Source organism: Natrix helvetica (genome assembly GCF_964273705.1).
Source record: "Natrix helvetica genome assembly, chromosome: 1".
In the NCBI taxonomy this organism is placed as follows: Eukaryota; Metazoa; Chordata; class Lepidosauria; order Squamata; family Natricidae; genus Natrix; species Natrix helvetica.
The window spans coordinates 330037018-330054077 of NC_138548.1; the positions used below are offsets into that span (position 1 = coordinate 330037018).

Here is a 17060-nt window from a genome sequence, read left to right on the forward strand (position 1 = left end):
TTAGGCCTTTTACCATTTCACACAAGTGCCTGTCCAGTCTCTTCTTGAAAACCTCCAGTGATAAAACACTCACAACTTCTGATGGCAAGCTGTTCCACTGATTAATTGTTGGTATTTTAACATTGACCGGAGAATACCAAGTCCAGCAATGGTGGTCTTGTAGGCCTTTTGAAGATGGTCTTGTAGTCCTTTGGAGACTCCAAGACCATCTGAGAGTCTGGAGAGCACAGAGTACGCTATCTTTTCTAGGCTGACATCTACTCTATGAAGAAAATTACCAGATGATCCTTGCCAGTCACTATCGCACAAGCTAATGTACCTGACACAGTGGTGGGAAGCTTAGCACAAGAATCACTGGAGTAAAAGGAAGCACATTTAAGATTCTTTGAAAGGAGATGATCTGAACACAGTAAGATACTTGATGTATAGTTTGGTTAAAACCATCTGAAGTCAGTGAACCTATTTATCTATTTACAACTTTTTTACAAGTAACATGTCAGACCTTCAACAATTCGGATCTCCCCCTCTTCTCCTTCTCTGTGAAACCTTTAAACTTCTTTTCTACCAACCTGTATGTAGCATCATCAATCATCTCATTTTAACAACCCCATAATCCCTTGCGGGGTGGACAACTGAACAGAGCTGAGTGTTTACTGGCCAGATGCCCTTCCTGTCACCAATGTGGAGTTATATTCAGCAGATATATTCTCAATGTGCCCAGAGAGAAAAATATCTGCATCTACCTAGGATCGAACTCACAGCCTCCAGACTGTGAGGCGAATGTGGCATCATCAGTGATAAATGGGAAACTCAGCTGAAGTTATTGATGATTCTATGAACTCGTTCCACATCCTTAGGTAGAGATTATGTTTTGGATTTTTATATGTTGAAAACTGGGCAAACAAGACTCTGTTCTAATATTATATATAAGAAGATAATGGAGAGGCATAGTGTCAGGAGTGAGTCAAGTGATGTTATAGCATCACAACACAAACTCTTGTATGCAACTTCAGGGTGCAAGCAGTGTTTGCCTTGTGATATCAGGATTCATGTTTCTCATTTTGGTGAAATTATGGTTAGCAAAAAAATGTGGAGGCAGTCCAGTTGCTGAACTGCTTGATGCAGATGACATTAGATGGATAATAAATTTGAGCTGGAGCTCCTCTCTATATCCTTTCTCTCTCTATATATATATTAATCTTTTTTAAAAAAGTAATATTTTAAACATTACAATTAAAAAGATATAAAAATAATAGAAACTAAAAGAGAAAGAAAAGAATACAAAGAAAAAAAATAGAAAGTGCAGGAAAGAAAAAAATAGAAAGTAAAATAGAAAAGAAAGAAAAAATAAGAATATAGCAAAGAAAAATAATTTTAATAATTTATTACCTTCTCCTAAAATACAAAAAAAAAAATTCTTTCCATAGCTCATCTCTTATTTGTAAACAAATCCTTAAAACTCATCATTCCATCTTGATCAACAAAAGTCCCTTAAGGATTATCAGAGATAACAATGTATCAACTTAACCTTGATCAAATAAACCAACTTTATATTCCTTTTTTAAGAATTTCTTTTCATTTTTTTTCTTTGTCCCTTCTCACAAAATTTTTCAAAACTTTAATAAGCCTCCTTTGTAAATTCATTGTAGGAAAATTATCCAGATCGCAATTTTGGTTTGTTGTTTGCATATCCCTTTTAAATATTAAGACATCCGCTGTTTTCATTTGTATATCCAGTGAGGCATCTTTTTCCATATCTTTGTTGTAGCCTGTCATTTCTACAATGTTAGACCCTTGTAAAATTAACTCTGGTTATTCCCAAATATTCTTCAATATATCCAATCTTAAAGTACTTTTCTCCAGTCTGTATTTGTAAGTCAAATTTAAGTGTTATTCTTTAATTGTAATCTTTAGTTCCTCTAATGTTCAAATCCCATTTTATTATGTCTCTCCCCCCCCCCCCAAAAAAAAAGAATTCAAAATAGAATTTTGCCACAGGAAGAATTTTCATAATTAATTTCAAACTCTTATTTTAAATTTATCTGGCTGCTTAATCTGTTTGTAACTTTCCAAAATAAAAATCTAATTGCCATTTATTTCCTTCTCCCATAAAGGTGCTGACTGGGGTTTGGGCAATGACGGCATTCCCTCAATTCTCAGAGCACTATACCCACTGGAGACTGGTGTCCTCATAAGAAGCAACTGTCTGGAGCACTTGTGGGCAATCCCAAATCTTTTCTTCATCCAAATCTTCATTCTGCCATGGTAGTTAATTCTCCTTTTAGTGGAGCTACCTTCTGTTCACCGTTTCTTCGTATAGAATTTATATACATTAGTTTATGTGGAGAAAGAGCTTGAAGGGACTGAAACTGTTCTTCTTTGGCCAGATGTCTAACAATATTATTTTTAGAACATTGATCCTGTCAAACTGAGTGTAGAGAAAATGTACAAATCTTACTGAAGAGATAAAAACCACAATAAAACTCCAAAGAGAAACCTAAATATCTAAATGTATGATAAGGCTGCATCAATTATGTTAATCCAAGCATTCCATTCCCTCTTAAGTTTTAAATTTTACATTCCTGACTTTTAGAAGCTATTTAAGGGAATGAAATTTGACTAACTCATTACAATTATAGTTGACTGGAGCAGTGATAAACTAATTTCTAAACTTTTCTCCTTTCCTTTCCTCTTTTAATTCATTTGCATTATTGTTATTTTAAATATTTTTACCCAACCCTGAAGCAAAAGAGGTTCTGTGAGTGTCTTACTAAAATCGGCAATAACATCTCAGACAAACAACAGCTCAAATAATAACAATAACAATAAACAGAAATAAAGGGAGAAATAAACAGAAAACTGCAAGCCAACTCAAGAATGTTTCTCATTATATGAACTCTTGTGAAAAGAAAGAATTTCCAAACCACTGGTCTTTCTATATTATGGAAACTTCTCTATTACTTTATGTTCATAAACTGATGCAAATCAAGCACCTTTGCGATGTTCAGTCCATTCATTGAGCAGTTACAGTCATTTATTGTATTAACGTCAGAGTTGTGTTAAATTTCAACCGCTATGAAACCTGGCTTGATTTCATTCTTCAGTACTACAGAGCAAGTCCTTTGGCTCAGACCAATCTTTGACCTTTTCTTTATTACCTTGGATTTCTCTCTGAAAGATTTTCTTGCCATTTGGAATTCATACTCTGCCAGACCTTCAGACCAAAATTTCCAGTGTGGAGAACTTCAATAGCCACCAGAGGCAATTTAGTGAAATGTTTGATTGCGATTGATGGTTAGTTCATTTGCACTGATTTTGTATGGCTTTAAAAACTAGGCTGCAATTGGGACACCAGAATGAATGGAACTGAAGTGTAATACTCATCTCTCACTAGACATCATAATCCCTTTCCCATCAGAAAGGAAATGGGAAAACAATGGCTTCAAAAAGTCAACTGGATAGGGAATATCAGACTAAGGATGAGTTATAGTGAAAGTCTAGAACTTCCTCTTGTGTACTGTAGCTTTGGATTCAAATGTATTGTGGATTCAGTGTCATCTCTGTAAAAAAAAAACAAATTTATGGAGCCCTCCATATGTTGGACCAGAACATTGTAGAAAAGAAGAAACTCTCCCATTTAAACCACTTACTGTCCAATGGATTATACAAAAGGAAACCAAAGGTCAGGAAAACACTGAATTTGTGAGCAGGTGCAGTATAATTAAATAAGCATATGCATATGGATGAAAAGCAAGGATAGGAGCTGTCAGTGTATATTCATGAACTGGAATAGGGCTTAGTAACTAAGTCAGCCAATGAGGGTTGTTTGGAAACTGAAACAGTATTTGCTGCATGAGCAACAAGGCGACAGCAAGGAGCCTGGGCATGGCTTAGTTCAAATAATCTGTACTAAAGCTCTGAGTTTGTGCTGAGCTCAAAACTAGTCTGCTCCTCTGAACTGAAACTGTTCTCTCCTCTGCCTGTGATTCCTTGTACTTACTACCACGTTGGAAAACCTGCTTTTGGTATTATATATTTACTTCATGTGTTATATTATATGTAAAGAGAAGTTCATAAATCTTGCTGAATCAATTACCTGTGTGTGCTTTCTGGATGTGATTGCTGCGGCAAATTCTGATAGGAGCAAGCATGGGGAGATTAGGGAATTGGTAGTCTCCACCCAGTAAAAAAAAAAAAACATTTGGGATTTACAGGGAAGAGGGGAAAACAGCTGAGGAGGGATGGTACCAACTCAGAACAGAAGTGCAACAAAGCTGCATTTTGAAGGAAGCAAGTTGGTTGTGGGAAAAGATTGCCAGACTAGGGATCATTCTCTCCATATGAGGTGAGAAATCTTAGCAAAGCGATTTATGGGATTATTCCCATTTAGCAGAATAATCTTTCCCCTTTTTCTGAATTTGAAATAAGTTCTTGTGATGAAAAACTTGAACCCTACTTCAAATGGTCTATTTACCTTTTTTGACCCTTTTTTGCATAATTATGAAAGAGCTACAAATCAGGTATTTTTTATCACCGAATTTATAAAGGCCAAAATTCTTAGGCCAAAGAATTCTGCCCTTTGAAACTGCTCAATTAAGCTGAGTCAGGATGGTCAATAATGAGAATGACTTGAAGACATAGAACAGCAACATCTTTAGGTTCATCGATTCAGCAAACAATCAGTCCAAATATATTTGAATTGAATGTACCCTTGGGAAGGATCCAATCCAATGTTCTGATCTAGGCTTCCCAAGAGCACGAAGCAGCTCCTTGTCCAGACAAAAAAACCCTTTTATTAATTTACTGTGAATTTTGCTCATTTACATCCAGCAAAGTCTTTCAAGGGAGGATTTATAGTCACAGACCTTATCTGGCTTGGAGAGCTGACAGGCAGATATCTGCAAAACTTGGCAAGGAGTCTCGGAGAGTCATGAACCAATAAAGTGAACTAATTGTCTCCTGAAAACTCCACTCTCCTTTCACTCCTCTTTTATTTCCTCTGGGAGGGGCCATTCGTTGTCCACCTGTGGCCTTACTCCCAAGTCGATCCCTGTTCTTTAGCTGTTCCCTTTGTCTGGCAACTCTGTGCATGCACACACTGGGAACAGGCTCCAACTGTTCATCTGCCTCACTGCTGTCTGACTCTGAAGGCAGCTGATAACTGGCATACAGCTCTGGCCCCCTCTCTGCCTCCAACACAGAGCCCTCATCAGAGCCTTCCCCAGACTCCCGGACTGGCCCATATTCCTCCCCAACCTCCTCACTGTCCGAATCTGCTGCCAGCTCTGCTGATGGGCCAACAACATCTAAATCAGGGGTGGGTTGCTGCCAGAATTACTGCCAATTCACAACCTGTGCATAATGTGTCTGTGGGCACACACGCCAGACATGCACTGCGCAGTCACTAAAATATAAAATGGCGGTGGCCAAGTGACAGCGAGGGAAACGGTTCGGGGGTGTGGCAGGCCCAGGCCTGAATTCCACTACTGGTTTGACCACAGCAACCCACCTTTGATCCAAATCCTTACTTTCTTTATAAGCACACCTTTCAGTATGTCCTGAGATGTAGCATTTCTCAAATGAAAACAGTACACCAAAATGTAGATGGAGATTATACATGATCAAATACATAATACCAAGAATTCTGAGCAAATGGCTACTGTAGATGTTGAATATTGCTGTATGAGTACGCTTGTTTTCCTTCTGAAATGCCAAGTTCTGCATCTCCCTGACTGAAGATATTAAGTAGACCTGAGTGTAGAAAAGTACAATACAATACAATACAATATAATACAATAGTAGAGTTGGAAGGGACCTTGGAGGTCTTCTAGTCCAACCCCCTGCCTAGGCAGGAAACCCTATACCGTTTCAGACAAATGGCTATCCAACATCTTCTTAAAGACTTCCAGTGTTGGGGCATTCACAACTTCTGGAGGCAAGCTGTTCCACTGATTAATTGTTCTAACTGTCAGGAAATTTCTCCTCAGTTCTAAGTTGCTTCTCTCCTTGATTAGTTTCCACCCATTGCTTCTTGTTCTACCCTCAGGTGCCTTGGAGAATAGTTTGACTCCCTCTTCTTTGTGGCAACCTCTGAGATATTGGAACACTGCTGTCATGTCTCCCCTAGTCCTTCTTTCTCTTAAGCTAGACATACCCAGTTCCTGCAACCATCCTGCAACAAAGTGGTGGGATTCAAATCATTTAACAACTGGTTCTCTGCCCTAATGATTTCTTCCAACAACCAGTTTACCCAACCGCTCTGAAAGTTAACAACCGGTTCTCCCAAAGTGGTGCGAACTGGCTGAATCCCACCACTGGTGTAGAATGATAATTTTTTTGTGTCTGTTCTTGCATCTCTCTCGACAAATGAAGTCATCAGAAATAATTTAAAAAGATGGTATAAAGTCTGCTATTCAGTTTTGCAGAGGTGCTGTAGAAAAAAAGGCTATAGATTTTCCTGGAGTGAAAAAACAATTTACCTATCCAGCTCGTTTATTCCTACAGATACTGCATTAACAATAAGGAACCCTGAGATTTCTCCTTATGTAGGCTGGAGTACACCTAGAGGGAGGAGAAGCTGACTCATTGGATTTAAAATAACATTTTCCTTTCTTTCTGTAAAGCTAAGAATTGATTGAAAGTACTTTTTAAGGAGTTGAGAGAGAACTGTTCTTTGATAGCATCTAAGGTACATATTAGATAAATAGAAAACTATTGGCTTTTGGATTTTGAACAATTTCCCCTAGATTCAAAGGCTGATATGGAGGAGATATGTAAATAATACAAATTATTTATCAAGGACCGGCTCACAGGCTACCATAGCCAATTGCATGCCATTTCATTAGCTCCAAATTTCACATTATTTAACTCTTGTTCGGATTTATTTATGTGGAATTCTTCTGTCTCTTGCATTAAAGTTGTACCATGTTTCCCCCAAAATAAGACAGGGTCTTATTTTCTTTTGACCCCTGAAATAAGCACTTGGCCTTATTTTTGGGGAGGTCTTATTATTTTTGAGGTGCAAGAAGTGGTGAGCGTGGTCACCTCATGGCTGCTGCTGTATTGCAATGTTTTTTTTTGGGGGGGAGGGCTTATTTTAGCACATGCGCTCAAAAGCCTGTTTGGGCTTATTTTCCAGGGATGTCTTATTTTCAGGGAAACAGGGTAGGAAGTTACCACCTACCCCTCTCCTAGGAAAATGAGATATTTTAGGAAATATTAAAAGGATAGAATATTTCTCCTAAACTTGAGGCAGAAGCTCAGCCTCTCCCCCTTTGTCAATGGGCCATTAAGGCCTGAGTCAGTCTATTCTACATAACAAAGATCTACCCCCTTCAGCTTCAGGGTGATGGGATTAAGACATGGCCCCCAGGGCATGATAGGATTAGCCCTCTACCCATCTAGCAACAGAATTCACCACATGGCACCTGGGGAGATTACATCATTGAGCAAGGTTCAGCCAGGCCTGGGACACAGTCAGCCTACAAAGTTAGCTAAGACCCCAGCCCCTGGGAGTCTGACAGCCAATGGGATACATTTTTTGTATCTCAGAAAATGTCAGCAACCTCACACTTAAAGTCCCATACAAGAACAGTGAAGTCTTATGACATCTCAAGGCCATTTTTAATTTTGCACGGCACCCAAGAATGACAGAAATGATGCATTATTGATCCTTGCTGTTTTATTTTATTTTATTTTTTTCTACCCATGAGGTGTTAGATAATGTTGCACTTTTATAGGCTTCCCCCTACTTAGATCTTCCCAAAGACTGACAAACATCTGGGAATTTCAATTTCCTTAATTCTAAAATCTGACATCATGCCAGACAAATCTTTTTACATTCTTTGACAAAGGAACCAAATTAGTGGACCAGTGAAATGCTGTGGCCATAATTTACTTGGGATTCAGTAAGGCATTTGATAAAGTAGACCACAACCTATTACTTGATAAGAGAGAAAAATATGGGTTAGACAGCATCATCACCATATGGGTTCGTAACTGGCTGAGCAATCACACTCAACATATAGTCCTTAATGGAACTGAATCTACATGGAGGGAAGTATGCAGTGGGGTACCCCAAAGCTTTGTCTTAGACTCTTCAATATCTTCAATGATTTAGATGAGGAGATAAAAGGGGGACTCCTTTTCTTTTTACTAACATTTCAATGAGAGTGACTATCCTCTCTGCAAGAATCAGAAAGGATTGTAAAAAGTGGTACCTCTTTAGGCAAAAACAGTCTGACTTCATACACTATAATAATTTTCCTGTGCACATGATACGCAAGTTTACAAAATCCTGTTTTGTACTGTGCTCTGTACAGAAACTGGAATATATAAGCATAATGTGCAAAGATAAGGATAAAGGACTATTGCAGTCAAATGGTATCCAACGAAGTAGATTATTCCATGGAATCCAGAAAAAGAAGAAGAATATAATGGCTTTTTGAATAGTGATGAACAGGCTAATGCAAACTTTATGGCATTCCTGTCTCTGACTCATACATACAGTTTTTAGATCGCTTAGAAAAAAGTTTTTTTTTTCATTGTTCCCCTTGATTGCTTTTAAAATTAAATCTTACAATGAAAGAAATGGCAGTGTTTGGAACCTGTCTGATTTCTATTTGCAAAGTTGTTTTACTTCTCCATAGCAACTTCGTGACTTTCAGAAATCTCAACATTTTCTATTTGCTGTTAAGTTTTCAGATCAAGATGCAGCTTTAACGTTTGACAGTTTTAAACAAATTCATTTTGTTCGTTTCCAATTCTGCACGGAAGCCTTAAGTAACAGCAATATTAAAATCTTGGAGCAGGTCTCTTGATTTCAAACGTCTTTGCAGTTATAAAGTTTTACCCATATTCATAGGACATTCAGTATAAGCTACTTGCCGTCAACACATGATGGTCTGTTCCGTGTTGTCCCAGCCACTTTCCCCGGTAGACAGGAACACTTTACTGTCTGTGATCTCTCCTCAATTCGATTCTTATTACAACATCTGTGTGCTGCTATAACTTCACATGTTCCTCCTTCTGAAAACAAAGGAAAAACATAATCACTATGATTGCTCTGGGTAGCAAAACAATGATCTAACTGCTTTGTATTTGGGTGGAGTTAAAAGACAGGATTTCAAAAATGTAATCTGTGCCTACAATACAATACAGCATGATAAACTCACAATAATATGTGTTTATCCAAAAATACTGGAAAGCGATGCAAAGAAAGTGAAAAAAAATGTTACTTCTTTCTCCAATCTTCTGAACTATTAGGGAACTACACAATCATGCATGTATAGGTGTGTCTATCTGCAACCTAGCTATGAGCTGACTCTTTGTTTAATATCTAGGATGATCACTGTTTTATCTTTTTTAATATAAAGAGCCGTGGTGGCACAGTAGTTAGAATGCAAGATTGTGGATTGATTCTGCCCACTGCCAAGAGTTCAATCCTTACTGTTTGAAGGATAATTCAACCTTCCATCCTTCTGAGGTCAATAAAGGAAGGACCCAGATTGTTGGGGATAATATACTGACTCTGTAAGGTGCTTAGAGAGGGTTGTAAGGGACTAACAAGCAGTATATGAGGTTAAGCGCTATTAACCATGGTTTTCTTCCCATCCTTGGTTCCAAAGACAAAATGTGCTTATTTACCATATAATCCTAACCCTATCCAAGAGGAGATCCAAAAGGAGAGGAACCTGAACTCGAGATACATCTCCACCATCACAAAAAAGGGAAGGTAAGACAAAACTCAAATTTGCATACACATACATGAGTCTATACCATTCTCAAACTCTTCATCTTGTTAACCTGGAGTTGCAGTCATATCATAAACAAGCCCAAAGAGCCTCTCCCCCACCATATGAGTATGAAGATATGTAAATAAATCTGCCAGAACTTACACTGCAAAAAAAAAAAAAAAAACAGGATGAAAGCAAATTCTATTATCCAAAGACATAAATACTAGTTGAAAATTAATTGTCAGTAAATTAATTAATGGATTGGATGGCCCCGATTGTCAGCAACGTACTTTGAGATCCTGCTCCTGAAGAACTGGTGATGAACATGAAACTGGGTCAAAGAGACAACCTGAGGATCCAGCTGGTGTTCTGGATCTCCTACTGTCCATTGAAATTTCTTAGGAGCTCCTGGTTCTGATTTTTGGGCTGCTGGTAGAGCCCCACCTCAACTTTTTGTTGGTAAGGAATTTCAGTTGCTATTTCCTGAGGTCTAAGGCCCAGGAATTCATTGCCTTCAGGGCAACCATGAGCTAATCTCAGGAAATCTGTAGAACCAACACATATTAGCTGGTCTTATATTAGATCTTGGTTATGTCCCAAAGATGTTACATGGATTTCTATCACCTCCTTGCTATGGTCAGATTCCACTTAGTTTAAGATAACATGGAGTACTACCTGGGACCTTCATGGAATGAATGGACCCATTCCAATGATCTGCCCCAAGCATCTAATGGGCTGGGAGTTTTTAGGGCCATAATTTTAATGCAGTCAATTCCTAATATCTCATGGGGAATAAGAATTTCGGTCTGAAATCCTGGCCATACAATATGGCCATCAGTGCAGCCAGGATTGAATTACATGAACTAGATGGACGGCTTTGATATTATATCATTTTCACATTCCTTAAGTTTACAAATAAAGACAAGGTCTTGCCATATCATAGGTTCAGGGATCTCCAACCTTGGCAACTTTACCATTTGTGGACTTCAACTCTCAGAATCCATCAGCTTAGTGTATCTCAGTAATTCTGGGAGTTGAAGTCCACAAGTCATAAAGCTGCCAAGGTTGGAGATCCCTGGGTTAGCTATAGAGGAAGTCCTCGACTTACGACCACAATTGACCCCATTTTTTTGTTGCTCAGTAAGACATTTGTTAAGTAAGTTTTGCCCCATTTCACGACCTTTCTTGCCACCATTGTTAAATTGGAATAACTTTATTGTCACTAATCGGTGTACATTAAAATGAAATTTCGTTGCAAGTGAATCACTATCTTTCTTGCCACAGTTGTTAAGTGAATCACTGCAGTTGTTAAATTAGTAACACAGTTGTTAAATGAATCTGTCTTTGCTTGTGAGAAGGTCACAAAAGGGAATGCTGTGATGCCAAGTCACTGCAGTCGTCATAAATGTGAGTCAGTTGTGAAGCACCTAAATTTAGATCACATGACCGTGGGGATGCTGAACAGTCGTCAGTGTGGAAAACGGTCATAAGTCACGTTTTTCAGTGCTGTTGTAACTTTGAACACTCACTAAATGAATTGTAAGTCGAAGACTATCTGTACTCCTTCCTGGATGTTGCAGGGTACTGACCGATGTGGTATGGCTAGTTAGAATCTGTATTGCAGATAAGAATGAAACCACGTACTACAGTATGAGCTGTGGTGGCACAGTGGTTAGAATGCAGTACTGTAGGCTACTTCTGCTGACTGCTGGTTGCCTGCAGTTTGGCAGTTCAATTCCGACCAGCTCAAAGTTGACTCAGCCTTCCATCCTTCTGAGGTTGGTAAAATGAGGACCTAGATTGTTGGGGGCAATAGGCTGACTCTGTAAACAGCTTAGAGAGGGCTGGAAAACACTGTAAAGTAGTATATAAGTTTAAGTGCTGTTGCTATTGCTACTGCAGTATGCAAAGGTTTTATACTCTTCCTCCATAATTAATGATTAGCTTGTCTGCACTTGGTGCCTTAAAACTGTGAGATTGTTGCATGTTTACTTAATGGTCCTCTTTGGCCTGAGAATCACAGATTCCTACCTCACCTCCTCAGCTCTTGCAAATACACAGAGCTGCAAGGAAACCTGCATGAATCGGTTATTAGTCCAAGCAGCCACTGGGTAAGGAAAACTATTGGTCAGAGTGTCCTATCAGCTGACAGAAACCCAAGACTTTGAGCACTAAGTGCTAGAGTCCATAATGCCCATGTAATGCTTAAGTGTTTTCATGCGCAACTCTAAAAGCAAATCATGTAACCCGATGCCAAAATGAGCTTTACAAACATAATGTTGGAGAAATGAAAAAAAAAAAAAAAACTGAGCAAAATTGATGGGTCTACCCATTCCTTCCTGTGCTGGATATATTTCAAACTATGCAGATGATCGATATCTCTTCGGAAATATCACAGCAATTAAGTGATATCAGGATCTCTCTTGCAACTCCTTAATGTCACCTGTGTCACAATGACCTTATTGGGGATGGGGGGGGGGGTTGGTTTCCATTTTTGATGTATTGTTCTTGAGATAAGCTGGCCTTTCGAACAAGAAGGTGGAACCAGCCCAGCCACTTTAAATGTCATATCCTAAAACTGCTTTCTAAGAGTCAACCCCTATTGTTTGTAGAAAAAGCTTGATGTAATTTTAAATATTTAAACCTTCAGCTTTCAGGGTTGAGTCGATCAAAGCTGGTTAATGTCTGTTAAGGTAAAAGACTTTAGGTCATGCTCTCAGGGGGTTCAATATTGATGAGTTTGCAAACCGAAAACAAGATAGACCACAAGGTTAATATTTAATTCTTCTCATCAAGAACAGTTTCCTGTATGGCACAGATACAGCTTTAGTTGTCACTGATGAAAATTCTTTCTGGGAGCTTTATCAAAGCCCATGGCATTCTACTCCCTTTAAATCTCTCATAGCAGAAATGCAACGTGAAAGAATTAACATCTCCTGAGAGCCAAGCTTTGAATTTTACAGAAAGAAATTGTATGTAAGACCTGTTCATCCATTCCCATCCGTTGCCATTAAAAGGAGTTAATTGTTATGGTTAGTATCAGAACCTTCAAGGTATCAAGCACAGTAATTTTCCCTAAGATCATCTGCAATTAGACTTCTTAACTGTTATTTTTGCTGTTGCTTTCTTTTTCATAAAATGCAAATAGAAAAAAGGGGGTGGCTCAGTGGTTAAGAAGCTGAGCTGGACACCTGGAAAGATGACAGCCTGTGTTTGAAATTCAAGCGTTGTGCAATGGGTTGAGCTCTGTTACTCACCCCAGCTTCTGCCAACCTAGCAGTTATAAAGCATGCAAATGTGAGTAGATAAGCAGGTACTGCTTTGGCAGGAAGGTTACTGCATTCCACATTTTCATGCTGACCACATGATGATGGAAATATCTCTCAGACAATGCAGGCTCTCTCGGCTGAGAATTAGAGATGAGCACTGCCCCCATGAGTTGGGGTGGACAGGGGAAACCTTTTAACTTTTAAATAGGAAAATTTTGCTGTTGTTCAATTGCTCAGTCATGTCTGACTTTTCACAACTCCATTGACCATAGCATGCCAGGCTCTCCTGTTCTCCACTGTCCCCCGGTTTTTGCCCAAATTCATGCTCCTTGCATTGACGCTATCTAACCATCTCATTCTCTGCTGCTGCCTTCTCCTCTTGCCTTTCTGTTTCCTAACATCAGGGTGTTTTCCAATGTGTCCTGTCTTCTCATTTGTGACTAAAGTATTTCAGCTTCAGTAACTGTTCTTTCAAAGAACAGTCAAAGTTGATTTCCTGTAAGATTGAGTGATTTGATCTCCTTGCAGTCCAAGGGACTCTCAAGAGAATTCTCTAACATCAGAATTTGAAAACATCAATTCTTCGGCACTCAGCCTTCCTTATGGTCCAATTCTCACAGCCATATATTACTATTTGGAAAACCGTAGCTTTAACTATATGGATCTTTGTTGGCAAGCTGATATCTCTACTTTTTAATATGCCATTTAGGTTTGCCATAGTTTTCCTCCCAAGGAGTAAGCAACTAAATTTCATGGCTGCAGTTGCCATCTGCAGTAATCTTGGAGCTTAAGAAAAGTAAAATCTGTTATTGCTTCCATTTCTTCCCCTTCTGTTTTGTAGGAACCCTTCAAAGCCGGAAGGGGACATTTAGGAAACCAAATATTTTCATTCAACTTTGCTGCTAGGAATTTTTGCATGCCTTAACAGGGGCTGTTTTTCTATACTTGTTGTGCATTGTATAGTCAGTTATTCAGATTTTAGTTATTTCACAGTTTCATCACCAGATGTTCGAAATGTTGTAATTTGTTTGCAAATTGTTAACTGTAACACACTTTAGAAGCTTCTGGGAAGCAGGGGGTGAAATATCATTCAGAATGGTTTTATAAATACATAAAGAAAAATCAACTGTCCAGCTCTGCTATTTGCTAATTAGAGCTCTTGGAATAGAAAAAAAAAATGCCCTACCAGTGTGTGCTTCCCCCCCTCTCAACCTTGGCAGCCTATGCAACTATTCAGGCCTTCTGGTGGCTTATTTACATAAAAGATGTACCATAATATTGGTATAATTACAACTTTCCTGATGGTGTAGCAGGAGTCTTTTGGATGCTGATGCTACATCCTGTTAACTTCATGGGAAATCTTTTCCCTAAGATTTGACTTAACCATCTAGTTTTTGTTTTTATTTTAAACTAATTTTTATTTTCAGGATGGTACAGTATTTGTAAGCTGGGTCCCTACCTTGCTCTCTGAGGGATGATTTGCTGAGAGAATTTGTGAAATCTGAGAAAGCTTCATGGCTCTCCTCAGTTAGTACAATATTCTGTTCACTATAGTAGAATCCTGTGTCATCTTTACATGCCTGGTATCAAGTGTCCAAAGCTGAGGTCATTGGAAAGCCTGGCTAATAGATTCTGGAACACTTGTGTGACCTGCTTTACAGAGAATAGCTTTATATTTGAAGTGATGTCTAATCCAGTTAACAAGAAAAGGAACTTAAGAAGAAAACTGGATCATAAAATTGCTTCTTTTAATAGAAGAATAGAGTTGGAATGGACCTTGGAGGCCTTCTAGTTCAACTCCCTGTTCAAACAGGTGATCTGCTACCATGTCGGACAAATGGTTGTCCAATCTCTTCTTCAAAAAACCTCAGTAATGGAGCACCGACGACTTCTGAAGGCAACTGATTTTCTAATTGTCAGGAAATTTCTCCTTAGTTCTAGGTTGTTTCTCTCCTTGATTAGTTTCTACTCATTGTTTCTTGTCCTGTCTTCAGGTGCTTCGGGGAATAGGTTGACCCCCTCTTCTTTGTGGCAGCCCTTTAGATATTGGAACAGTGCTAACACGTCACCCCTAGTCCTTTTTTTTCATTAAACTATACATACAAAGTTTTTAAAATTGCTGTATTATACAAAATGAAAGGGAAATATAAGATAAGATACGTGTTACATACATACATACGTACATACACACATACATACATATGCACACACATATGCATACATACACATTTGTGTATGTATAAACATACACATTATGCACACATATTCTCTGCTTCTGAGTATGTATATGCATAGATGTACAAAAACATGTATCCTGTTTCCCCCAAAATAAGACCCAATTGGAAAATAAGCCCTAGCATGATTTTTCAGGATGCCCATAATATAAGCCCTACCCCCAAAATAAGACCAACTTAAGATCGTCAACCAGATGGATACATTTAGTACTGCATTTTTCAGAAACAAGACCTAACCATAAAAAAAAGCCCCAATGCATCTTTTGGAGCAAAAATTAATATAAGACCCAGTCTCATTTTTGGGGAAACACGGTATACACTTTTAAATATATACAAAGACATATACCCACACAAAGAGAGCTTTAAACATGGCATGAATGCTTGACCATATGGAATAATACTTATCAGTCTTTCCACTTCAGCAATAAACAAGCCAGTTTATAAGTGGAGAGTGAACGCGAATAATCAATATAAGACTGTAAATCCAGGATTGCATCACTTTTCTATCACAAAAGAATAACATTGTTGCTGTGTCCCATATCTGGTAAATCCATAGTCCTTTATATGGTGATAATTTCTAATTGTTTGGCATACAATTCACAGTTACTTTCAGATTTTTACAACATGTTATTCTTCTCAAAACTATTAAGGGCAGTAAATACAAATGGGACAATGGGAAGTCCTTATCAAATGGATACATTTTCCCTCCATCATTTGATATTTCCAGAATAATAAAACTGAGAGTAAAAATTAAAATAAAACATTCTGTATTTGAAGTGTGGTCTGATTCAGTTAAAAGATAATGGAACACAAATGGAAATGTGAAAAATGTTGAATTAGCCTCATGTACATATAATAAAAAGGTTACAAAATCTTTATTTATATATTTGTTGAACAGAATTTATAACCTCGCCCCACTCGGAGCCACTAATATAGTCCTTCAAATGTCCATCTTAATTCTATTCTTTAATCACCTATAAAAATACAGTAGATTTTTCAATAGTCCAAATCACAGTTCAACACCGACAGTAATTTAAAAAGTTTTTAATACTGCTAATGCATCTGGACCAAATGTAAAATCAAAAACTCTTTTAATTGCATATACTGTCATCCCACAATTTTAAACAATCGAGATTCTTCTTGAAAGAGTTCAGTTGGTTTCAGAGGTAGTATTCTGCCGGTTCGGCCCAGTTTGGTTGAATCGGTAGCGGCGGCGGCAAGAGGCTCCACCCACCCGCCCAGACATCATTGCGGATGCTCTGCGCATGCGCAGACGGTTCTGCGCATGCGCAGAAGCACTGCATGCACTCTCTTGGTTCCAAACCGGTAGCAAAGATAAGAGGACACCATTACTGGTTGGTTTAAAGTACAATTAGTAATAAGGGACAAAATTATACTTCTACCCAAAGACCATGTAGATATAACATATGATCTTTAACGCTGGGCATACAATTGATATTTATTATTTACTTGTAGTATTTATAAACCAATTTGACAAGGACTCCAGGAGGTTGTTTATTCTAAATATAAAATTCATAAAACTAGCCATAAGCAGGTTGATGAAGAGGCAGCATAAATTCTGGTGTCCTTATTTTTTTTAAAATAATTGACTAACATTAATAAAAACATAATTAAAATTTGTGGGAAAAAGCTCAGTGTTGACCACCTTCCTGGATGTCATAGAGATTGGTGCAATCTGGTTCTCCAGAGATATGCAGGATAAAATAAAAAGCATCATGCTCCTTCATGGGATTGATTGATTATTTATTTATTTACTTTCGAAATTTCTAGGCTGCCCCAAACTGTCATGACTCTGGACAGTT

At 38.2% G+C, this 17060-nt stretch overlaps 1 protein-coding gene across 4 annotated transcripts in view; it reads right to left on the reverse strand.

Annotated features, from left to right (window-relative positions):
* Positions 1 to 17060, reverse strand: part of TAFA1 (TAFA chemokine like family member 1) — a 528735-nt gene that overhangs the window by 101198 nt on the left and 410477 nt on the right. For 3 of the 4 annotated variants that reach the window (XR_014173677.1, XM_081934046.1, XM_081934045.1), the window contains exon 3: positions 8887 to 9027. Coding sequence is in view for 3 of the 4 variants with exons in the window: in XM_081934046.1 (XP_081790172.1) it covers positions 8887 to 9027 (141 nt within the window). In the remaining variant the exon portion in view is untranslated. The remainder of the gene's footprint in view (positions 1 to 8886; positions 9028 to 17060) is intronic. The other variant, XM_081934047.1, reaches the window with a different exon arrangement.